Below are 25,505 nucleotides of genomic sequence, written 5' to 3'. Positions count from 1 at the left end.
AAAACTATACAAACAATGCCTTCATCAAACAACACTGTTAAACGACATCAGTGATATGGCAGGATATTTTTTTTAAACAAATTACTGCTTCGCATACAAGCCAGTGAATTATATGTGTTACAGCTGGATGAGTTCGACAAGGCGGGCCTGGCACAGCTCCTGGTATATGTACGTTACATTTATGGGGGGGTCAAATAAGGAAGATATCCTTTTCTGCAAACCAGGACAACGTGAGAGATTATTTTTTAAGTACTGGACAGCTTTGTGACATCAAATAGACTTGGTGGTCAAGATGTGTCGGTATATGTACTGATGGAGCAAAAGCCATGACAGGGAGACTGGACTGGTAACGTGCGTGCAAGCAGTTGCTCCCGAGGCCACTTGGGTACACTGCAGCATCCACTGAGAGGCTCTTGCTGCAAAGGGAATGCCTAACAGCTTGAAAGATGTTTTGACACTACAGCGAACATGGTTAACTTTGTTAAAGCAAGGCCCATGATCTCCAGTGTATTTTCTGCATTATGATATGAGCAGCGATCATGAAACGCTTTCACAACAACCAGCGCACTTCTGTTTATCAAGGGGAAAGGTATTAAACCATTTAAAAAAACATTGAGCTTAAAGGTTTTTTTTACTGACCGTAATTTTCACTTGTCTGACCGCTTGCATGATGACGAGTTTCTCACACGACTAGCCTATCTGGGTGATGTTTTTTCTCGCCTGAATGACCTGAATCTAAGATTACAGGGACTCTGCGCAACTATATTCAATGTGCGGGACAAAATTGAGGCTATGATTAAGAAGTTATTTTCTGTCTGCATTAACAAGGACAACACAACACATCATTATATAATTTGTGTGCAAATGAACTCGAGCTTACGGACAATGTCAAAAGTTATATAGCGAAGCACCAGAGTGAGTTGGGTGCGCAATTACGCGGGTACTTTCCCAAAACGGACAAACAACTGGATTTGTTATCCCTTTCATGTGCTGCCTCCAGTCCACTTACCGATAGCTGACCAAGAGAGCCTCATCGAAATTGCAACAAGCGGTTCTGGATAATGCAACAAGCGGTTCATTTAAAAAAAAAATCAGGAGCCACTGCCAGATTTCTGGATTGGGCTGCGCTCAGTTTCTTGCCTTGGCAAATTGTGCTGTTAAGACACTGATGTCGTTTGCAACCACGTACCTATGTGAGTGGATTCTTGGCCCTCACTAGCATAAACTAAATAGAGGCACAGAGTGTGTATTGGGAAATGATTTAACTTCTTGGATATAGGGGGCGCTATTTTAATTTTTGGATGAAAAACTTTCCCGTTTTAAACAAAGATATTGTGTCACGAAAAGATGCTCGACTATGCATATAATTGACAGCTTTGGAAAGAAAACACTGACGTTTCCAAAACTGCAAAGATATTGTCTGAGTGCCACAGAACTGATGTTACAGAAAAAACCCAGATAAAAATCCAATCAGGAAGTGCCGCATTTTTTGAAACCGCCTCATGCCAATGACTACTTATATGGCTGTGAATGGGCCTACGCTTTCTGTCGCTTCCCCAAGGTGTCGACAGCATTATGACGTATTTGTAGGCATATCATTGGAAGATTGACCATAAGAGAGTACATCTACCAGGTGGTCGCTTGGTGTCCTCCGTCGCAATTATTGCGTAATCTCCAGCTGCAGTATTTTTCCGTTTGCTTCTGATGAGAAGCCAACTGCCACCACTGATAGATTATCGAATAGATATGTGAAAAACACCTTGAGGGTTGATTCTAAACAACGTTTGCCATGTTTCTGTCGATATTATGGAGCTAATTTGGAAAAAAGTTTGGCGTTGTAAGTGACTGCTTTTTCCAGTCTTTTTCTTAGCCAAACGTGAACAAAACGGAGCTATTTCGTCTACACAAATAATCTTTTTGGAAAAAATTAACATCTGCAATCTAACTAAGAGTCTCGTCATTGAAAACATCCGAAGTTCTTCAAAGGTAAATGATTTTATTTGAATGCTTTTCTTGTTTTTGTGAAAATGTTGCCTGCTGAATGCTAGGCTTAATGCTATGCTAGGCTATCAATACTCTTACACAAATGCTTGTGTAGCTTTGCTTGAAAAGTATATTTTGAAAATCTGAGATGACAGTGTTGTTAACAAAAGGCTAAGCTTGTGTTTGAATATATTTATTTCATTTCATTTGCGATTTTCATGAATAGGAAACGTTGCGTTATGGTAATGAGCTTGAGTTATGTGCATCCTTTCAAGCTCACCCTGCTCATTAACCTCTTATGCAAGGGGGCAGTATTTTCACGTCCGGTTGAAAAGTGTGCCCAAAGTAAACTGCCTGTTACTCAGACCCAGAAGCTAGAATATGCATATAATTAGTAGATTTGCATAGAAAACTCTAAAGTTTCCAAAACTGTTAAAATAATGTCTGAGTATAACAGAACTCATATGGCAGGCAAAAACCTGAGAAAAATCCAACCAGGAAGTGGGAAATTGAGGTTTGTAGCTTTTCTAGTGATTACCTATCCAATATACAGTGTAAATGGGGTCAGATTGCACTTCCTAAGGCTTCTAGATGTCAACAGTTTTTAGAATGTTTCAGGCTTCTATTGTGAAGGGGGAGCAAATAAGAGCTGTTTCAACCAGGGGTCTGGCAGAAAGCCTTTAGTTTAGTCACTCGCGCGGCCTTGAGCACAAGCTCCGTTCCCTTTCATTTCTAATGACAAAGGAATTGTCTGGTTGGATTATTGAAGATTTATGATAAAACATCCTAAAGATTGATTATATACATTGTTTGACATGTTTCTACGAACTGTAATGGAACTTTGGCTTTTCGTTTGGACTAAGTGCCTGCGCCTTGTGCATTTGGATTACTGGCCAAAACTCGAACAAAAAGGAGGTATTTGGACAAATTATGGACTTTACTGAACAAAACAAACATTTATTGTGGAACTGGGATTCCTGGGAGTGCATTCCGCCTTTTGTTGACTCCACAACATGGCGGGTATCTGTATGGCTTGTTTTGGTGGCTGAGCGCTGTACTCAAGATTATTGCACGGTGTGCTTTCGGCGTAAAGATTTTTTGAAATCTGACACAGCGTTTGCATAAAGGAGATGTTTCTTTAAAACTATGTAAAACACTTGTATTTTCATCAATGTTTATGATGAGTATTTCTGTAAATTGATGTGTCTCTCCGCAAAATCACTGGATGTTTTGGAGGCAAACCATTACTGAACATAACGCGCCAATGTAAACTGAGATTTTTGGATATAAATACGAACTTTATCAAACAAAACATACATGTATTGTGTAACATGAAGTCCTATGAGTGCCAGCTGATGAAGATCAAAGGTACGTGATTCATTATATCTCCATTTATGCTTTTTGTGACTCTTCTCTTTGGCTGGAAAATGGCTGTGTTTTTTTTGTGACTAGGCGCTAACCTAACAATCGCATGACATGCTTTCGTCGTAAAGCCTTTTGAAATCGGACACTGTGGTTGGATTAACAAGTTTATCTTTAAAATGGTGTATAATACTTGTATGTTTGAGGAATTGTAATTATGAGATTTCTGTTTGAATTTGGCGCCCTGCAATTTCACTGGCTGTTGTCAAAAATCGATCCCGTTAACGGGATTTGAGCCAGATGAAGTTTTAATCTGGGTTTAGTTATTCACCATTTTGATGAACCAATAAAGTTTTATAATGTAAGATGACTAAATAAAAAGAGAAATTATAGATCATTATATTATTTGTGCCTTAGTCCTATAAGAACTCACTTCTCACGTGATTCTTATAGGACTAATTCTTATGTTTAATAAACGTATAGTGTGTGTGTGTGTGTGTGTGTGTGTGTGTGTGTGTGTGTGTGTGTGTGTGTGTGTGTGTGTGTGTGTGTGTGGCAGGCTTACAATGATGGCAAAAAAATTAAAAAACATTCGAGTGTGCTGACCCTGGTGCTAGAGGGGGGACGCAGCTGGAGGTTGAATGTTTGAAGGGGCACGGGACTATAACAATTTTGGGAACCACTGCTGTAGTCAACTGGTTGTAAATTCCATTTTACAATACAATTTACACTGAACTGAAATTTAAAAATGAAAGTGTTCTTCCCAATTTATGAGCTGAAATGAAAGATCCCAGAAATATTCCATACGGACAAAATTTGGTGCACAAACTAGTTTACATCCTTGTTAGTGAGCATTTCTCCCGTGTCAAGATAATCCATTGTCACAACACAATGCCACAGATGTCTCAAGTTGTGGAAGTGTGCAATTGGCATGCTGACTGCAGGAATGTCCAACAGAGCTGTTGCCAGAGAATGTAATGTTAATAAGCCGCCTCCAACACCATTTTAGAGAATTTGGCAATACAGTCAACAGGCCTCACAACCGCAAACCACGCCAACCCAGGACCTCCACATCCGGCTTCTTCACCTGTGAGATAGGGGAAGGGGTGGGGGAGGTGCATAGGGGTATTTCTGTCTGTAATAAAGCCCTTTTGGGGGGGAAAACATTCTGATTGGCTGGGCCTGGCTCCACAGTGGGTGGGTCTAAGTCCTTCCATAAAAAATATTACGTTTTTTAATTCTGGGATATGAAATTGAAGTTCTAACCAGTTCTGCAATGCTTGATTGAAAAAGGTTTAATTTTCAATTAATCGAAAATGTGACCTTGCAGAAAGGCCATTTTCAAAAACAAGGATTAAGATTTTCTTAGTTATCTACTTGAGAACCATTTCGGGTTCAAGTAAAACGTTTGTATAAGTGAAGCTTTTACAGTGGTGTATGAATGCTTTATATGGCCTGGTTTAGCATCCCAGATCGAGTGAAAGTTTTTGCCCATATAATTTGAAAAACGGAATCGGCAGTAGGCACCGCCATAGGTACTTTTTTATTTAACCTGGCTTTTGAAGACTTTAGAAAGGCAGGGTAGAATAGATATAAGTCTGTAACAGCTTGGATCTAGAGTGTCTCCTCCTTTGAAGAGGGGGATGACCGTGGAAGCTTTCCAATCTATGGGAATCTCAGACGATACGAAAGAGATGTAACAGGCTAGTAATAAGGGTTGCAACAATTTCAGCAGATCATTTTAGAAAGAGAGGGTCCAGAATGTCTAGCCCGGCTGATTTGTAGGGGTCCAGATTTTGTAGCGCTTTCAGAACATCGGCCATCTGGATTTGGGTGGAGGAGAAGTGGGGGAGGTGCAGGGCTGTTGATCGGGGTAGGGGTAGCCAGATGGAAAGCATGGCCAGCCGTAGAAAAATGCTTATTGAAATTCTCAAATATAGTGGATATATCGGTGGTAACAATGTTTCCTAGCCTCAGTGCAGTGGGCAGCTGGGAGGAGGTGCCCTTATTCTCCATGGACTTTAGTGTCCCAGAACTTTGAATTTGTGCTACAGGATGAAAATTTCCGTTCGAAAAAGCTTTCCTAACTGCCTGTGTATATATTTGTTCCCAACTTCCCTGAAAAGATGCATATCACGGGGGCTGTTCGATGCGAATGCAGAACACCACAGAATGTTTTTGTGCTGGTCAAGGGCAGACAGGTCTGGAGTGAACCAAGGGCAATATCTGTTCCTGGTTCTAAATTTTTTGAATGGGGCATGCTTATTTAAGATGGTGAGGAAGGCACTTTTAGAGAATAACCAAGCATCCTCTACTGACGGGATGAGGTCAATATCCTTCCAGGATACCCGGGCCAGGACGATTAGAAAGGCCTGCTCGCTGAAGTGTTTTAGGGAGCGTTTGACAGTGATGAGGGGTGGCCATTTGACCGCAGACCCATTATGAGTAAACTGATGACAGTTAAAATCAGATACATTTTTCCATAAAGAGACAGGAATAAATCTCTCCATGTTTGCAGGATCCAGTCCATTTTTACTAGTATTCTATTGAAATTCATTGTGGAGAGCTCATCTATATAAACTGCTCAAAAAAATAAAAGGGAACACAAAAATAACACATCCTAGATCTGAATGAATGAAATATTCTTATTAAATACTTTTTTCTTTACATAGTTGAATGTGCTGACAACAAAATCACAAAAATTATCAATGGAAATCAAATTTATCAACCCATGGAGGTCTGGATTTGGAGTCACACTCAAAATTAAAGTGGAAAACCACACTACAGGCTGATCCAACTTTGATGCAATGTCCTTAAAACAAGTCAAAATGAGGCTCAGTAGTGTGTGTGGCCTCCACGTGCCTGTATGACCTCCCTACAATGCCTGGGCATGCTCCTGATGAGGTGGCGGATGGTCTCCTGAGGGATCTCCTCCCAGACCTGGACTAAAGCATCCAACAACTCCTGGACAGTCTGTGGTGCAACGTGGCGTTGGTGGATGGAGCGAGACATGTCCCAGATGTGCTCAATTGCATTCAGGTCTGGGGAACGGGCGGGGCAGTCCATAGCATCAATGCCTTCCTCTTGCAGGATCTGCTGACACACTCCAGCTACATGAGGTCTAGCATTGTCTTGCATTAGGAGGAACCCAGGGCCAACCCCCCAAGAATATGGTCTCACAAGGGGTCTGAGGATCTCATCTCTGCACCTAATGGCAGTCAGGCTACATCTGGCGAGCACATGGAGGGCTGTGCGGCACCACAAAGAAATGCCACCCCACACCATGACTGACCCACCGCCAAACCAGTCATGCTGGAGGATGTTGCAGGCAGCAGAACGTTCTCCACGGCGACTCCAGATTCTGTCACGTCTGTCACATGTGCTCAGTGTGAACCTGCTTTCATCTGTGAAGAGCACAGGGCGCCAGTGGCGAATTTGCCAATCTTGGTGTTCTCTGGCAAATGCCAAACGTCCTGCACAGTGTTGGGCTATAAGCACAACCTTCACCTGTGGACGTCAGGCCCTCATACCACCCTCATGAGTCTGTTTCTGACCGTTTGAGCAGACACATGCACATTTGTGGCCTGCTGGAGGTCATTTTGTCAGGCTCTGGCAGTGCTCCCCCTTGCACAAAGGTGGAGGTAGCATTCCTGCTGCTGGGTTGTTGCCCTCCTACGGCCTCCTCCACGTTTCCTGGTCTGTCTCCTGGTAGCGCCTCCATGCTCTGGACACTACACTGACAGACACAGCAAACCTTCTTGCCACAGCTCGCATTGATGTGCTGCACTACCTGAGCTACTTGTGTGGGTTGTAGACTCCGTCTCATGCTACCACTAGAGTGAAAGCACCGCCAGCATTCAAAAGTGACCAAAACATCAGCCAGGAAGCGTAGGATCTGAGAAGTGGTCTGTGGTAACCACCTGCAGAACCACTCCTTTATTGGGGGTGTCTTGCTAATTGCCTATCATTTCCACCTGTTGTCTATTCCATTTGCACAACAGCATGTGAAATTTACTGTCAATCAGTGTTGCTTCCTAAGTGGACAGTTTGATTTCACAGAAGTGTGATTGACTTGGAGTTACATTGTGTTGTTTAAGTGTTCCTTTATTTGTTTGAGCAGTGTATTTTGTGATAGGTATACCAAGTATGTCTACTTCACCATCAGCCCACTTTATTGGTCAACTGCAGGGTAATGTAAAAGTTTTATATATGTTTTTATCCAATACGTAATATGGTACACTTATAAATTAGGTTTTCGTCCAGAGAGGCCAGAAAAGTTACCTTGATCTTCAATGAGAAATTGCAGGGACCTTGCTTGCGGACTTCTTTTAAAACTCGTCGACTTTTGTTTTTAAACATTGGATTTCTGATCCTGTTATTTGATCCGATTTTAATAGCTAGCATTTCAATGGCCGTAATGAATAGATAGTGACAGCGTGTAATTTTAAATGAAGAGACCTGCTCAAAAGGCAGCAGCAACGTAATTACATACCACACTGCCTTTGAGCTCTGTTTAGTGCGTGTTCATTTCCTTGTGGAGTCTAGCAAACCCATTTAGATACATCTATGAATTATTTCATTAATTTATGCACGTGAGAGCAATAAGCAAGGCAACAGGACCCAGGCAAAATAGGCTTTAGTTTAGAGAATATAGGTGACAACCCTAAAGTCACCACTTTTTTTTTTACCCCTTACTTTACCAGGTAAGTTGATAGATTTATTTACAGTAACAACCTGGGGAATGGTTACAGGGAAGAGGGGGGGGGTGAATGAGCCAATTGTAACCACTGTGACCTTTGTAAAAGGAACCTGTATGAAGCGAGTCTGAACTAGGGAGGTGCAGGTTGTTTCTGTGCAGGGCTCCAGTCTTCACACGTAACTGAGCAATAAGCTAGTGTGTTATGGCAAACCAGAAATAGGGTCATTCCTGGACAGGGCCCGGAGTCTGACCTTGACAAAGTTGTAGAAGAGGTTGACCCTCTCCTCCAAGGGCTTCTCCAGGTCCTCACTGAGGGTCAGGTTCTTAGCGTGCGTGCTGATCTCCTCCATCCTGCGCTGCTGGGCCTCCTCAGTAGTCTCCTCCGCCCAGTCCTCATCATCGTCGTCTCGGTCCTAGAGCATATCCATTAGATTTGAGTTATACAGCGCTATTGAAAATAACACGGATCAGTGTTACACAGTGAAACTAATCCAATGAGGCTGTATGCTACAGAGAAAAAAGACCAATGGGATAGAATGGAGACTGGGGTTGGGTTTCATCTACTCTTGTTCAATCCCCTTCATGGCTCTGAGACAATTGGTTAAGTGTAATAAACAGCTCTACCTAGATCGTGCTATATTGCTTTCACCTATCCAGTTATATCAGATCTATGAAGGAGAGTGAGCAAAGGCAGAGGGATGGGAATAAAATCATGTTCCATAATGTTGTCATGACTGTCCTGTAAGGATCACAATGGGTGAGATCAGCCTGGCAATAACCAGACCCTCTCCCACCCCTTAGGTAAATATATGTAATAGGTAAAGACCTTAAGAGTTTAATTCGGCAGATCTTAACTCTTTAAAACTACTTATTCCGTGGTGCCCCAAATCCTAATGAGTTAAATGTGACATGATTCATTTAAAAATCGGGTAACAATTAAACATGGTGGATTAAATAAATAGTCAGATTAATGAAAGTCACGGCAACGTCAACGGTTAGGCAACTAGGCCTTGCAAGACAAGTCTCCAGGTCAAGGTCTGTCAAGCGCAACCTTCACGCCAGTCAAGCTAAATTGAGTGCACCTGAAGTTTACAACAACGTATTTGCCAAGCTCTGGCTGGCACTGGGAGATGAAGTGCTTGTACTAACCACAGCATCGGGGGCATCTATGTCATTGTGGTTTGCGGCTTCGCCATCACTGGAGCCGTTCTCCTTGTCCTTCTTCTTGCTCTTCTTCTCCTTCTTCTTGGCAGACCCAGTGTCCTCTGTTTGCAGAAAGTGAGATGACGTCAGTCAGAATAGAAGCTATCATTACAATCTTTCCTCCATTCCTTGTGTTTCTCAGGAATTTACCCAGCAGGAGAAGCAGGGTTTTTTAGTGTAGTACATTCAATACACCCAGGAAGCCTTCAATTACTTCTGGCAGTGTTAAAAACCACTGGGAGAGCAGATGACACAGCAGATTCTGCCCTCAGAATAGTCCAATGCTCACTGCTGCTCATCTTTGACCTATGACAATGACTCAAATTCACCCTGTACATTGACACCCTTAATAGACCACTTAACGTGACTCACTGAATGCCTTAAGTTGCTTGTGTCTAGCAACAAAAGAATGGCTGTGTTCACGTGTGCATTAAAAATCAAGGCTATAGTGTGTCTGTGGTTCTCTTTAAACAAAAGCCACATTGAACAACCTTAAACTGAACAAACCTGTACAGTATATTCTGACATTTCCGGACTTTGCAAGAAAACACTAGCATATTAAATGAATGGAATTTCCAGAATGTCCATGCTGGAATGCATGTCTGACTAAGCAGTTTTCCTGAAGGAAATAAAAGGCTTCTGTCCAGCTGCATTTGAACACATACTTTACAATTCACTGCTTTTCTCAGGCATTCCCAGAGCATGCATAAACCCTGTTTGTTCCTGGTCTGGCGCACCTGGTGGATTCCTGAGGATGAACGTGCAGAGCTTGTGTCGCGTGTCCAGCATGCCTCTATAGCCGCAGGCCTTGCAGGAGTTCCCAATGGTTTGTTTCTTGGCATTGATGTGCTGGAGAACAGGGATACATAAAAATGACAGTAACATTTTCAGTACAGCCTTAGGGCTAAAGCTTAAGTTATACCCTTTGCAGTAGGCAAAGGAGGAACTACAGTAAGATATGCAAAATGGCAATCCTGTCTAGTTGCATCGCAAAAGTACGCAGACGTGTGCAGCCCCAAAATTATAAAAACAAGTATGCAGGATTGCCATTTTGAGTAGCTAATTGCGTTCTTGCAGCTTTAAAAATGCCTTTGTGACCATAAATTTCTCTCCTAAACATTACGGGCCAGCTGCATGGACCTAGATTAAGCACAGGCCAGGACTAAAAAGTAGACTCAGAGTCTTGGCTTAATCAATATGTAACAATTTTTAAAAAAAGGTGTAGGTCCCATATTTCATGAGTTGAAATGGGAAGATCCCAGAAATGTTCCATACACACAAAAAGCTTACTTCACAAATGTGTTTACATCACTGTGAGAAATTCTCCTTTGCCACATTAAACCATTCACCTGACAGGTGTGGCATATCAAGAAGCTGACTAAACTGCATGATCATTCAGGGCCCAAAATGAACAACCGCCACCTGCAGGTAGATTTTGGCTGGTAAGAGGTCCAGTTCACCAGCCACATTGGCGGTGGAAAAAAGTCCAGTATGATCATATTTATAGTCAAATAAATGCTGCAGTAGCTATTTAAGTATTTCTGCCATTTTTCATAGCTGGTAAATTAAAAGCACAAAGTCAAAAATCTATGAATTATATAAAATCGCCTATCCCACCTTGAGCTACAACACTGCCTGGTTGGGGGTTGTGCGCACTTGAAGAGCAGAGTAAGATATACATTTTTTGAAGCACAGACATAAAAGTTAATCTTATTTACTTTAAACAAAAGTTGGTAACACGACTTGACACCCAGTGTCAAAATACATTGTGCTGCTGTCATAACCTGTCAATATTGTCATGACATTTAGTTAGACCTGTTGTGACTTCAGTTACCTGATGTGGAATAGAGTTCCATGTAGTCATGGCTCTATGTAGTACTGTGCACCTCCCATAGTCTGTTCTGGACTTGGGGACTGTGAAGGGACCTCCTGTAGCATGTCTTGTGGGGTATGCGTGGGTGTCAGAGCTGTGTGCTAGTAGTTTAAACAAACATCTCGGGTGTATTCAGCTTGTCAACACCCCTTACAAAAACAAGTAATGAAAAAGTAAAATCTCTCTTCCACTTTGAGCCATGAGAGATATGACATGCATGCATAATATTAGCTCTCTGTGTACATCCAAGGGCCATCCATGCTACCCTGTTCTGAGCCAACTGCAATTTTCCCAAGTTCCTCTTCGTGGCACCTGACCACACGACTGAACAGTAGTCCAGGTGTGACAAAACCAGGTCCTGTAGGACCTGCCTTGTTGAGTGTTGTTAAGAAGGTAGAAACTAGGGCCGGTAGGACCTGCCTTGTTGAGTGTTAAGGCGGCAGAGCAGCGCTTTATTACGGACACACTTCTCCCCATCTTAGCTACTACTGTATCAATGTGCTTTGACCATGACAGTTTACAACCCAGGGTTACTCAAAGCAGTTTAGTCATCTCAACTTGCTCAATTATCACATCATTCATTACGAGATGTTGATGTTTAGGGTTTATGTGAATGGTTTGTCACAATGCTTTTTGAAACATTTAGGACCAACTTATTGCTTGCTACCCATTCTGAAACTAACTGCAGCTCGTAAGTGTTGCAGTCATTTCAGTCACTGTATTAGCTAAATGTGTAGAGTGTTGAGTCATCCACATACATAGACACTCTGGCCTTACTCCAAGGCAGTGTCATGTCGTTAGTAAAAGATTGCAAAAAGCAAAGGGCCTAAACAGTTACCCTGGGGAATTCCTGATTCTAGCTGGATTATGTTTGAGATGCTGCCATTAAAGAACACCCTCTGTGTAGGTGGTGTAATGCCATAACACATACATTTTTTTCAGCAGCAGACTATGATCGATGTCAAAAGCTGCACTGAAGTCGAACAAGACAGCCCCCACAATCATTTTATCATCAATTTCTCTTAGCCAGTCAGTCATTTGTGTAAGTGCCGTGCTTGTTGAGTGTCCTTCCCTATGAGTGCAGAAAGTCTGTTGTCAATTTGTCTACTATGAAATAGCATTGTATCTAGTCAAACACAATTCTTTCTAGAGGTTTACTAAGGGTTTGTAACAGGCTGATTGGTCAACTATGAGACAGTCAAGGGAGCTTTACTATTCTTGGGTAGTGGAATTACTTTAGCTTCCCTCCCGGTCTGAGGGCACACACTTTCTAGTAGGCTTAGATTGAAGATGTGGCAAATGGGAGTGGCAATATCATCTGCTATTATCCTCAGTAATTTTCCATCCAGATTGTCAGACCCCGGTGGCTTGCCATTGTTGAAAGACAATTTTTTCACATCTTTCACTTCACACAATTCATAAGTAGAATTGTCTTTCATAATTTGGTCAGATAAACACTAAACACCACAGCCAAGTATGTTGCTGGCATGTCATCCCTTAGTTTGCTTATCGTGCCAAACGAAAACATCTTTAAAGTAAATTATCAGTGGGTTTTGTGATAAATGAGCCACCTGGATTCAATGAATGATGGAGCCAAGTTGGCTTTCCCCCCCTCAAATGTCATTTAAGGTGCTCCAAAGCCTTTATAGTAGTTTATTTAGCTTAGTAACATTTCTTAATTTGCAGTACTTGTTTGCCATACCTTCTCTCTCAACCATACCATTTCCCAATTCATCAAAGGTGATTTGACAGTTTAGTCATTGTCATAATGGGTTTGTGCTTATTAGTAACTGGAATAAGCAATTTCATAAAATGTGTCAAGCACAGCATCTAGCTGCTCATCATGACACACCCAACGTGCATCTACCACAATGCTCTGTTGCTGATGAATGAACGAGCAGACTGCAGAAGCAGGACAAGGACCCTCTGACTGAAGGTAATGTACAGTGCATTCGGAAAATATTCAGATCCCTTGACTTTTTCCACATTACAGCATTATTCTCAAATGTATTAAATAAAGTTACCTCAATCTACATACAATAAAGCAAAAACAGGTTTAGAAATGTATGAAAATGAAATAAAACACCTTATTTACATACAGTACCAGTTTGGACACTACTCATTTTTTTTTTTTTTTTTTTCTTCATTGGAGAATAGTGAAGACGTCAAAACTATAAAAGTAACACACCGAATCATGTAGTAACCCCCCCAAAAAGTGTTAACCAAAATACTCTAAAGTAGTCACCTGGAATGCATTTCAATTAACAGGTGAGCCTTGTTAAAAGTACATGTGGAATTTCTTTCCTCCTTAATGCATTGAGCCAATCAGTTGTGTCGTGACCTGGTAGAGGTGGTTTACAGAAAATGACCCTATTTGGTGAAAGACCAAGTCCATATTATAGCAAGAACAGCTCAAATAAGCAAAGAGAAATGACAAGTCCATCATTACTTTATGACATGAAGGTCAGTCAACACGGAAAATTAAGAACTTTTAAAGTCTCAAGTGCAGTCGCAAAAACCATCAAGCACTATGATGAAACTGGCTCTGTTGAGGACCGCCACAGGAAAGGAAGAGCTACCTCTGCTACAGAGGATAAGTTCATTAGAGTTACCAGCCTCAAATTGCAGCCCAAATAAATGCTTCAGAGTTCAATAACCGACACATCAACAACTGTTCAGAGACCACATGAAATCAGGCCTTCATGGATAAATTGCTCCTGCTGCAAAAAAACAAGGACACCAAGATGAGACTTACTTGGGCCAAGAAACACACGCAACAAACATTAGACCAGTGGAAATCTGTCCCTTTGGTCTGATGAGTGCAAATTTGACATTTTATTCCAACCAGTGTCTAGAGATATAAATATCTATATCTCAAACTGAAATCACAACAGGTGTAAATATGGGTCAAAACCAGTGGCGCAGCGGTCTAAGGCACTGCATCTCAGTGCGAGAGGCATGACTATAGTACCTGGTTCCAATCCAGGCTCTAGCACAACCGGCAGTGATTGGGAGTCCCATAGGGCGGCGCACAATTGGCCCTGCGTTGTCCAGGTTTGTCAGTCATTGTAAATAAGAATTGGTTCTTAACTGACTTCCCCACTTAAAAAGGTAAAAAATAAATGTGTAACTCCAAAGTCATCGGCCCGATGAAGTGAGACTGTTTGGTTCACAAGCTAGGTTGTTTTGATGTTTGAGTTTCAACTGCTAGGGAGAAGACAACACTTCTATTAGTCAGACTCAATGCAAACATGACAAGTTGAGTTACCACGGTAACCTCCCGCACCTGGTGGCAATTGAACATTTGTCTAAGTTCATTTGTTCAGACTCAAGTCACAATATATTTTTTATAATATGCCACGTTATTTCTAACTAGTAATACATATGACCAAAAGTACAAGACACCTGTAGGCTGTAGCGTTAAAATTCCCCTTTAATTAAGGGGCCAGAACCATGAAAAACAGCACCAGACCATTAAATCCTCCACCAAACTTTACAGTATGCTTTTGGGCCAGTAGCGTTCTTCTTGCATCCACCAAATCCAGATTCGTACGTCGGACTGCTGAGCGTGATTAATCTCTCCAGAGAACGTGGTTCCACTGCTCCAGTCCAATGGCGGTGAGCTTCACGCCATTCCAGCCAATGCTTGGCATTGCGCATCTTGATCTTAAGCTTGTGTGCGGCTGCTCAACCATGGAAACCCATTTCATGAAGCTCCAGATGAACAGTTCCTGTTCGTACTTTGCGTCCAGAGGATGTTTGGAACTCAGTAGTGAGTGTGGCAACCAAGAACAAATGATTGAAGCGCTACGCACCAGTTCGATCCTGTTCTGTGCGCTTGTGGCCTTCCACCTCACGGCTGAATCGTTGTTGCTCCTCAACTTCACAATAACAGCACTTACAGTTCACTGGGGAAGCTCCAGCAGGGCAGAAATGGACAAACTCACTTGCTGGAAAGGTAGCATCATATGACAGTGCCACATTGAAAGGCACTGAGCTCTTCAGTACAGGCCAGTCTACTTCCAATGTTTGTCTATAGAGATTGCATGGCTGTGTGCTCAATTTTAAAAACGGTGTACATTTACTTTAGAAACATCAAATAGAATTCAAATATTTACAAATTTCCTTTTTTTGGGGGGGGTTGGATTAAACAGTATAAAATCAGGGGTATCAAACACATTCTAAGGAGGGCCTAGTGTCTGCAATTTAAGATAACCAGGTGAGTTCTTTACTAATTAGTGACCTTAATTCAGCAATCAAGTACAAGGGAGGAACGAATCCACGCAGACACTCGGCCCTCTGGAATGAGTTTGACATGTGGTATAAGTGGAGAAAGCCCCACTGAAAAATCACTTTCATTTGTGGTGCCACCCTAGGGTCATGACCTACTCAGAACTTTCATTATTACAATGAAAGTCGAAAATATATTTTCTCCATGTCACCCAGCCCCATTAGTGGGTATTATGGTTGTAGAAGACATTTAGCCTAAAACTTCAAGCCTTAAATTCATTAGATTATTGCTGACTGCTAGAAATGCAGTGTAATTGACCTTTACATTTTACAACAAAGCTTAGAGAAAACAAAATCAAAATATCGTAAAAATCGCCCATAATTTTGAAAAAAATATAATTTTTGGCCATATCGTCCAGCTTTACCTCTAACCCTGGCAATGTGACTGGTAAACTCAAGGGCACTTGCAACAGCTGCCTGGTAATGTGATGCAATCATTTCCATGGTAATGTCAAATCTTCATTCAAATGATGTGGCCCATGCAATGGAAAGTATATTTTCTAATGTCAGTTGAATCAACAAATATTGATGGGTACAGTTCCTGCCATTTCTATAGCAACACATGCAGTCAGGAGCAAGGAAAATGGGCATCAAATGTATCATTTCCCCCCCGAAAAGGTTACTATGGAAAACGGTCATTTGGCTGGCCAATTACTATCATCCAAATTCCATGACAGTCACAGCCCTAGTCGACAGCAAAACAATATTTTCCTTGCCACAAAAGCGACACCAATAATATTTAAATTTATAGCATCCTTAAGCATTCTAATACAGTTAAATAAACTCAGCAAAAAAGGAAACGTCCGCTCACTGTCAACTGCGTTTATTTTTCAGCAAACTTAACATGTGTAAATATTTATATGAACATAAGATTCAACAACTGAGACATACTGAACAAGTTCCACAGACGTGACTAACAGAACTGGACTAATGTTTCCCTGAACAAAGAGAGGGGAGGGTCAAAAATCAAAGGTAAGTCCGTATCTGGTGTGGCCACCAGCTGCATTAAGTACGGCAGTGCATCTCCCTGTGGACTGCACCATATTTGCCAGTACTTGCTGTGAGATGATACCCCACTCTTCTACCAAAGCACCTGTAAGTTTCTGGACATTCCTGGGGGGAATGGCCCAAGCCCTCACCCTCCGATCCAACAGGTCCCAGACGTGCTCAATGAGATTGAGATCCAGGCTCTTCACTGGCCACGGCAGAACACTGACATTCCTGTCTTGCAGGAAATCGCACACAGAATGAGCAGTATGGCTGGTGGCATTGTCATGCTTGAAGGTCATGTCAGGATGAGCCTGCAGAAAGGGTACCACATGTGGGAGGAGGAAGTCTTCCCTGTAATGCACAGCGTTGAGATTGCAGGCAATGACAACAAACTCAGTCCGGTGATGCTGTGACACACCGCCCCAGACCATGACAGACCCTCCACCTCGATCACACTCCAGAGTACAGGCCTCAGTGTAACGCTCATTCCTTCGACGATAAATGCAAATCCGACCATCACCCCTAGTGAGATAAAACCGGGACTCGTCAAAGAGCATTTTTTGCCAGTCCTGTCTGGTCCAGCGATGGTGGGTTTGTGCCCATAGGCGACATTGTTGCCGGTGTTGTCTGGTGAGGACCTGCCTTACAACAGGCCTAAAAGCCCCCAGTCCAGCCTCTCTCAGCCTATTGCGGACAGTCTGAGCACTGGAGGGATGGTGCATTCCTGGTGTAACTCGGGCTGTCGTCGTCGTCATGCTGTACCTGTCCCGCAGGTGTGATGTTTGGATGTACCGATCCTGTGCAGGTGTTGTCTGCCACTGCGAGGACGATCAGCTGTCCGACCTTTCTCCCGGTTGTGCAGTCTTCGGCATCTCACAGTACGGACATTGCAATTCATTGCCCTGGCCACATCTGCAGTCCTCATGCCTCCTTGCAGCATGCCCAAGGCACGTTCACACAGATGAGAAGGGACCCTGGGCATCTTTCTTTTGGTGTTTTTCAGAGTCAGTAGAAAGAACTCTTTAGTGTCCTAAGTTTTCACAACTGACCTTAATTGCCTACTGTCTGTAAGCTGTTAGTGTCTTAACGACCGTTCCACAGGTGCATGTTCATTAATTGAACAAGCATAGGAAACCGCATTTAAACCCTTTACAATGATAATTTGTGAAGTTATTTGGATTTCTACTAATTATCTTTGACAGACAGGGTCCTGAAAAAGGGACGTTTCTTTTTTTGCTTAGTTTACTTGCACACACACCCAAAAAGTCCCCATTACCAGAACATCAAAACCTATTTATTTCACTTACTGTGCTGTTTTGTTGTTCAGTGTCAACCAGGATTTCATCATACATGTTAAGCAGTGAATTTTCAGCTCTGCCTCTCCTCGGTGCGCACTGTCACTGTGTCCGTTTCCATCTTGTCCAGCTGTGTCTAACATGTCACGTAAACCCTGTTTCTTGTCTGCATCGAAGAAGCGGTCATTGTACCTAGCATTGAGCATGGTGGAGACACAGTAGAGGCTCAGAGAGAATGCCACCAAATCGCTTTTCCAAGTTAACCCAACAGTCTGTGTTGGCATTTTTTGTTGAGCAGGCGTTTCAATGCCATGACAGGTTATCACATCTGCTGCAAACGCAGTTGAGCTTATTTCTCCAGTCAGTTGTTTGAATGGAGCTAGGAGTGTTCGTGCTTCAAACATGTTCTCAAATCCCATTGAAATGGCAGCAGTGGTATGAGAACCAGCACAGTAATGAGCATGCAATACGGCTTTCCTCTGAAATCCTTGTCGACCCACTGTGCTGTCAGACTCAATGCTCATGGGACTGACGTCGCCGGTCCAAATGTGTACAGGTGCTTGACCAGTCGGCGAAAGCCAACAACCACGACAGAACGGTTGTTAAGGGCAATTATCTTAGCATTAATTGATTTCACTTTTGAGTTGTCTCGCTGAAATATTCTTCCCCTTTCAAATGACTGATCGACTTGTTGACTGCTCGATCCACACAGCAGACACTGTGGGCTAGGTTAGGAATGCTGTGTTGCACGTGCAGCGTCATTCGACATCTACCTACATTATAGGTATGTACATCAGCTTTGACATCGGTTTTGCACATCAGTGTTAAACTAGACAAATCGGGCCAATGCAGGCATTTTTTTTATAGCTAATATCGGGCGATTCCAATGTACTTACCAATATATTGTGCATCCCTAGACATAACTAAACACAGTTTGGGCCGGTCCCAGTTATCCAATGAAAGCTGTGGAATGAGTCACTGTGCACATTTCATTCCATCCAATTATTCGTAACGGCACGGCCCATCGGTGAAAAACAGAATCCCTCTGGCTACACGGACCGATGACAGTGCTGACATTATTAGAATAGAAACCTGCCCTGTCAATGAAAACATGGCATAAACAGAGGGGTAGAGAGTTCACCCCTCCCTTCCTTACTGTACAGACAACAGAGGATGCCAAGCCCAGGAGACAAGGCTGTTTCGATGGAAAACTGAGCTAATGCCAAATGGAACCTCAATCATGTGACCCTGCTGCTATGTGACCCTCCTGCTGCAAACAGTGTATTTATTATTTAAAACAAAGGAGGCCAGTCGGTACTGGTTGGATATAGGAAATAAGTCAAAATCCAAAATGGATGGATAGTGAAGAGCTGGCATTCCCAGCCCTTTCAAGTGATAACCGACCCACCTTCTGCTTTCAATTAGACCTTTCCCAGAATCTGAGAAATGGTGGAAGGGGGAAAGGAAAAGCTTTCCTGACTATTGACTATTTACCAGGTCGGTTTCGGGATTGTCACACTCGGGACACAGAACAAACTTCCGGATGAATCCGTCCAGCATGTCCTGCAGCTTGTTCGCCTCGTGGGACCCATTGACGATGAAGCGGTCATTTTTGGCATCAAACTGGGTCTGGGCACCCAACTCACAACCAAAAAATTTGGTGGGATCTGGACAGGGAGAACGAGAAAGACATACGTTTGAGTTTCTCTGTTTAAAGCCTTCCTATCCTCATCATAGGTTTTGGAGTGTGGGTTACATTTTCTTCTGATATTCATAGCCAATAGGCTATTCACCTTTCCTAAAGCTAAAAGGGGGTCCATCACATCAAGATGATTCCTGCTCCCATTCTATCAGTATTGTGGAACAGGCTATATGCCACAATCCAAAATTAATGCAAAAGCCACTTTGATCCACTTGGAGTTGGGGCATTCACTTTGAGCCCAATCTACAGAACTAATGTGGACTCATCTTGTCAAACTACTTGAGGCCTGAAAACATCCAACAAACTATGATTTGGGTGTTAAGTCCTCTTTCATAATTTATTTACAGATGACTGGGCACAATGGAGAGGCCAGTGAAAGAGTGCAATTTACAAGTACTGACAAATATTCCAAACTGCTCACAATCACAACCTTGTGAAATGATGCCAATTTAGTGGGTCATACCAGCGCAAACAGGCACTGAGCTGGGGAAGGAGGTATACTCACACGTGGGAGGCCTATTCAGAGACTTGGCAACGTCGGTCATGTTGACTATGACAGTCTTTATCCCATTCCCCTTGCCTTCCACCTGGAGGATGTGGGGGGGAAGGGGGAGAGACTACATGTTTCAAACTGTTTCACAGTGGTCACATTCTAACAGAGTAAATACCTATCCACTCAATGTGCCAATTAAGCTGCTCATGTGCGAGACGAGTGCACAAAGGCAGAGGGGGTCCACTTTCATTTAAGTACAACATTTGAGAAAAATCACATTAAATCTAAGCATCTTTGAGTGGAAAGTAAGTTTTGTAAAGTCTTTCAGAGGGAACATTTATTTCCGTGTTGTTTCAAGAACAAGGTTTCTCCTCGGGCTATACATGGCCTTCCCTTGAGCAATTAAATGGATTGGTTACGTCTCCAGCATAGTGATTTCAAAGCATTTCAGTGCTCTATAAGGAAGAGACAAGGGACTGAAGCTCTGACCATTGGGACATCCCTCGGCCCCCGACATTAGTTGAGCTCTGGACACTGAACAACCCCTCATGACAACCATCACACTGTTCAAGGTAAACGTCACCCCGCTCCTCCGTTCTCTCCACTGGCTTCCAGTTGAAGCTCGCATCCGCTACAAGACCATGGTGCTTGCCTACGGAGCTGTGAGGGGAACGGCACCTCAGTACCTCCAGGCTCTGATCAGGCCCTACACCCAAACAAGGGCACTGCGTTCATCCACCTCTGGCCTGCTCGCCTCCCTACCACTGAGGAAGTACAGCTCCCGCTCAGCCCAGTCAAAACTGTTCGCTGCTCTGGCCCCCCAATGGTGGAACAAACTCCCTCACGACGCCAGGACAGCGGAGTCAATCACCACCTTCAGGAGACACCTGAAACCCCACCTCTTTAAGGAATACCTAGGATAGGATAAGTATTTCCTCTCACCCCCCTTTAAGATTTAGATGCACTATTGTAAAGTGACTGTTCCACTGGATGTCATAAGGTGAATGCACCAATTTGTAAGTCGCTCTGGATAAGAGCGTCTGCTAAATGACTTAAATGTAAATGATGTAATGTAAAGGTTCCCCATAACCACAGGTCTAGGATCAGATCCTGAGCCCCAAATATGAAGGAGATGACAGTGACTCCAGACCACCACAACCTGTACTCACCTTGGCGATTATACGGGGCATCTTGTAACGGTAGAACTGGTCCAACACGCTGCGGTTGACGTTAACAGACATGATGGCTTGCCACGGGCTCTATCAGTACGACAGGAAGATCTTGGACTGAAAATTTTTTGGTATCCTCTGTCTGGCGAAGAGGGGATGACATAAACGACTGGAAGCGGGTTCGGGCTCGGACATGAAAAAGGTCTTGCCACTGAGGCTGCAAGTGCCGCGCTTGTAGGCTAAGTTCCCTGCACACAGGTTCCAACAGCTGCGCAACAGCTCTGAGAAGAGAGGGGAAGACTGAAATCCATGGAAGGCATAACAGCAAAGAATAAATGTTAGTATAAAGTATGATTGGACGGTGCTTTCTAGTGTCAGACTGGCACAAGACACGAGTCCCTAGGCCCTATGGGCTTCTCAACCTTGCATACAGTCACTTGTCACCTGCCAAATGGCAGTACCCATGTATTTACATTTGTTGTATCCCATTATACTGAAAGAGTCATCACTTAATTCCTAAACTTTAGCTGTACGAATAGGCCTAATTGTCAAATCAGACCAATTATCATTAAAGTCCCTTGGCAGGTTGACAGTCACCACAATGTACAAGATCACATTTGCAGAGTAATAACAAGTCCACATACAGTGGTGTAATATGGTCAGGTATGCCATTGCAGCTTCCTACCTATGCAACACTAAACAGGTGGAAAATACACATGACAATTCCAGAAACATGTGGAACATAAATCATCCAAAAGCACAGCGGACTAAAATAATTGAAGACAACCAGCACATATTAATTTCCCCATTGCTATGAAAACATTCATTGTCAATATAGCGAACACATCAACTATAAAATCAACGCACATGCAATGAAGCTGATAGATGGGTTAGACAGAAAAGCACACCAGGCCTCAATTGTGCAATGTGCTGCAGAGTGCGTCATACAGTGAAGCAGTCCGGGGGGGGGACGCCATCTTTGGTCCACATAGGAGGCGCATTCACTATACAAACAGGTTTGAAATCAATTAAATGACGTACTGATACAGAGCAGTAGGGATTCAAGAATAAGTGAGGTTAAAATACCTTTCCCATCCGTCGCTCCTTTCGTCCGGGTACTCACCGTTTTCGCAAAACAAAGACATAAACACACCGCTGGTCGCCCAGGCAGAGACGCAATAATGTGTTGTGTGGAGGAGCAGTAAGGTTGTGGTGGAGACCGAGCCGCACTGCAACCGTGCCGAAAGAGTAGTCCGACTTACGATGGGGGGGTAGAGCCCACAAACAAAACTCGAGACGCCCAAAAATGGGGTATCTGTAACGAACAACAAACAATTACTATATGTACTGTGGTAATAATAGCTAGCATCGGCACATTAGCAACGACTATACATAGAAAAGCTGACAATAGTATTAACGTTAGCTACCTAAAAAGGATTCAAGTTGATCCGCTCTGTTACGTTTGAATATTTGCTGGTGAATAATAGAAATGGATAATCTAGCTGGCCAACTTGCTTGGACTCACCTCCAGAACGCTCTCACATAGGTGCCTGCAACGCCACTATAATGTGCTGTCAATCTCCACGACCTCCGACACTTTTCCCGACCATTTGGATCACGTCATCAAATCAGCGACCTTTAGCAGCACTAAGCGACATGAACATGTTCGACTAAAATATACCATATCCTGTCGTTTCCGAGGCAAATCAGCCAAGTAGACCTGGCTGGTTGCCTACTTGGCAGGCCAAACAATCAGAATTTGGGTTTAATACTTTTTATGGAAAAGTTTGATCTTACTGATATATGGAGAGAGAGGTTTCCGGCCAACAGATCATTCACTTTGAGTAACAAAAAAGGTTCCAGACAGTCCAGAATAGACTTTTGGCTTATATCCAGATGTATTGATAGTGAGTGTTACTACAAATATGTGTACTACTCCCCTTACAGGCCATAGGACCATTTACATTGATATCAAAATATTTACCCCTGATACTAAATTTGGTAGAGCATCCTACTGGAAGCTAAATAGCTTGTTATTAAATAATGATATAGTTCAATTTGAGGTTAAATATCTGCTTTCACACTTTTGGGAAAGGGCCTGTGAAGAAAATTCTTATTACAAGAACTGGGAGCTCTTTAAATTTGAGGTGTCCAAATACCTTAGAAAATATGGTAGTAATCTTGCTAAGACCAGAAGAGCGGAGGAGAAAAAGGTGATCATTCACATAACTTCCCTTTCTCAGAGATCCCCAGCCGGCCTCTCAGGGGAGGAGAAGATGGAACTGATTGAGTTAAAAAATAAACTGGATAATATATATAGAATAAAAGCAGAAGGAGCCTTTATTAGATCTAGGAAAAATGGATTGAGGAGGGAGAACAAGAGTTCATCCTATTTCTTTAGCGATGAGAAATCTCACTCTACAAATAACACTATCCATAAGTTAAACATTGATGGTGTTATTACAGATGACCAAAAATGAATAGCTAAATACTCTAGCAATATTTACAGAAAATTGTATAGCTCTATGTACTGTCAGGAATCCACAGATATGTTCTTTAACTCACTGAATGTTCACTCTATCAGTGATATAGAATCTAAACAGTGATTATAGAGTATATAAAAATACATCTAAAGAACAATAAATCACCAGGTGTTGATGGAATTACATCAGAATTGTACAAATTATGTATTTTTTAGAGAGTATTAAAAACAATGTTCTCCCTCCTACAAAGAGTCAGGGGTTAATAACACTGATACCTAAGCCTAAAAAGAAGTGCTGTGCATCGATAAGTGGCGTCCAATTTGTCTTCTTAATAATGACTATAAGATATTAGCCTTACTACTTGCAAAAAAATAATTAAAGAAGTCCTGGATGCAAGCATTGATGAAACACATGTCTGTTCCTCATGAAGCCAGACTATTTCTAACAATGCCAGACTAGTATTAGACATACTTGACTACTCAGACCTAATAACTGAGGATAGCTTCATTATTTTTATATTTTTATAAAGCATTTGACACAGTAGAGCATCCGTTCCTTTTGTCCGGGTACTCACCGAAATTTGCACTTAATGTTAGCTTGGTGGCTATTCGTTTTACCAATCTATGGCACAATGCTATTTGCAATAATATAACAATATGTCTACTTTAGGTCTACCACCTTTGTGGTGCAAATGACTGTTTTTATTTGCAACTAGTACGAACGTTTCATTTTGTGAGAACCCGGTTCATATGAACATATAAAAGTTTAATATTCTTCATATAGTCACTGTGATAGTAAAATGTTCATTTCTATATTTTCTATTAATGCCAGGGTTGTCCGTTATATTTGGAAAAGGAAATCTTAATTTTTGTATTGTAAGGGTAAGAGTGCCGACTTTTATAATATTCAAGAAACTCATGCCTGTTCCACGTTTTGGAAGTGGCAAAGGGGAATATTTGGCTTTCATTTGGTACCAATCGGTCAGCAGGTGTCGCTATTTTAAAAAGCAACTTTAAAGGTCATATACTGAGACATGAAGCAGATAATGCAGGGAAATGGATTATGCTATTGGTAGATGTCATCCATATTCAATTCATTGTTGTAAATACTTATGCTTCCAATAACAAGTCAAAAAGCTGTATTTTATTTAGAGACATTGAAAGGAAAATAAGTACAATTACGTATACATTTCCATTGGCCAAAGTAATATGGGGTGCAGATTTTAATATAGTATTACATGATGATCTAGATAGATGGCCTCCTAAGGATAGCAATTATGTTTGTGAGATAAGGAATATGTCTAAGGTTAGGTGTTCTAGATATTTGGAGACATAAGAACCCAGATAAGACCACAAGTCTGGTTCATTCTTTGGAGCAATTTCCTGACGCCTGAAGGTACCACGTTCATCTGTACACACAATAGTACGCAAGTATAAACACCATGTGCCCACGCAGCCGTCATACCGCTCAGGAAGGAGACACGTTCTGTCTCCTAGAGATGAACATACTTTTGTGCGAAAAGTGCAAATCAATGTCAAAACAACAGCAAAGGACCTTGTGAAGATGCTGGAGGAAACAGGTACAAAAGTATCTATATCCACAGTAAAACGAGTCCTATATCGACATAACCTGAAAGGCCGCGCAGCAGGAAGAAGCCACTGCTCCAAAACAGCCACAAAAAAGCCAGGATACGGTTTGCAACTGCACATGGGGACAAAGATTGTATTTTTTGGAGAAATGTCCTCTGGTCTGATGAAACAAAAATGGAACTGTTTGGCCATAATGACCATCATTATGTTTGGAGGAAAAGGGAGAGGCTTGCATGCCAAAGAACACTATCCCAACCGTGAAGCATGGGGTTGGCAGCATCATGTTGTGGGGGTGTTTTGCTGCAGGAGGGACTGATGCACTTTGCAAAATAGATGGATATATTGTAGATATATTGAAGCAACATCAAGACCTC

At 42.4% G+C, this 25,505-nt stretch overlaps 1 protein-coding gene across 5 annotated transcripts in view; it reads right to left on the bottom strand.

Annotated features, from left to right (window-relative positions):
- The window catches only part of LOC123994933 (eukaryotic translation initiation factor 5-like), a 31,686-nt gene extending 8,941 nt beyond the window's left edge, over positions 1-22,745 (bottom strand). Inside the window, exons 1-8 of one of the 5 annotated variants that reach the window (XM_046298057.1) lie at positions 22,585-22,745; positions 22,146-22,374; positions 21,060-21,359; positions 19,903-19,984; positions 19,190-19,362; positions 9,985-10,096; positions 9,194-9,309; positions 8,296-8,457 (exon numbers count right to left, since the gene is read on the bottom strand). In XM_046298057.1, the coding sequence (XP_046154013.1) occupies positions 8,296-8,457; positions 9,194-9,309; positions 9,985-10,096; positions 19,190-19,362; positions 19,903-19,984; positions 21,060-21,131 (717 nt within the window). In that variant the 5' untranslated portion in view covers positions 21,132-21,359; positions 22,146-22,374; positions 22,585-22,745. Of the gene's footprint in view, positions 1-8,295; positions 8,458-9,193; positions 9,310-9,984; positions 10,097-19,189; positions 19,363-19,902; positions 19,985-21,059; positions 21,360-22,145; positions 22,375-22,486 lie in introns of all 5 variants that reach the window. The other 4 variants (XM_046298056.1, XM_046298060.1, XM_046298061.1 and 1 more) reach the window with 4 other exon arrangements.
- Between the last annotated feature and the right edge of the window lie 2,760 nt (positions 22,746-25,505).

The sequence above is a fragment of the Oncorhynchus gorbuscha genome, linkage group LG14 (genome assembly GCF_021184085.1).
Source record: "Oncorhynchus gorbuscha isolate QuinsamMale2020 ecotype Even-year linkage group LG14, OgorEven_v1.0, whole genome shotgun sequence".
Classification (NCBI taxonomy): Eukaryota; Metazoa; Chordata; class Actinopteri; order Salmoniformes; family Salmonidae; genus Oncorhynchus; species Oncorhynchus gorbuscha.
The sequence above is the reverse complement of the archived record's forward strand: the minus strand, read 5'-3'. Positions and strand labels throughout refer to the sequence as shown.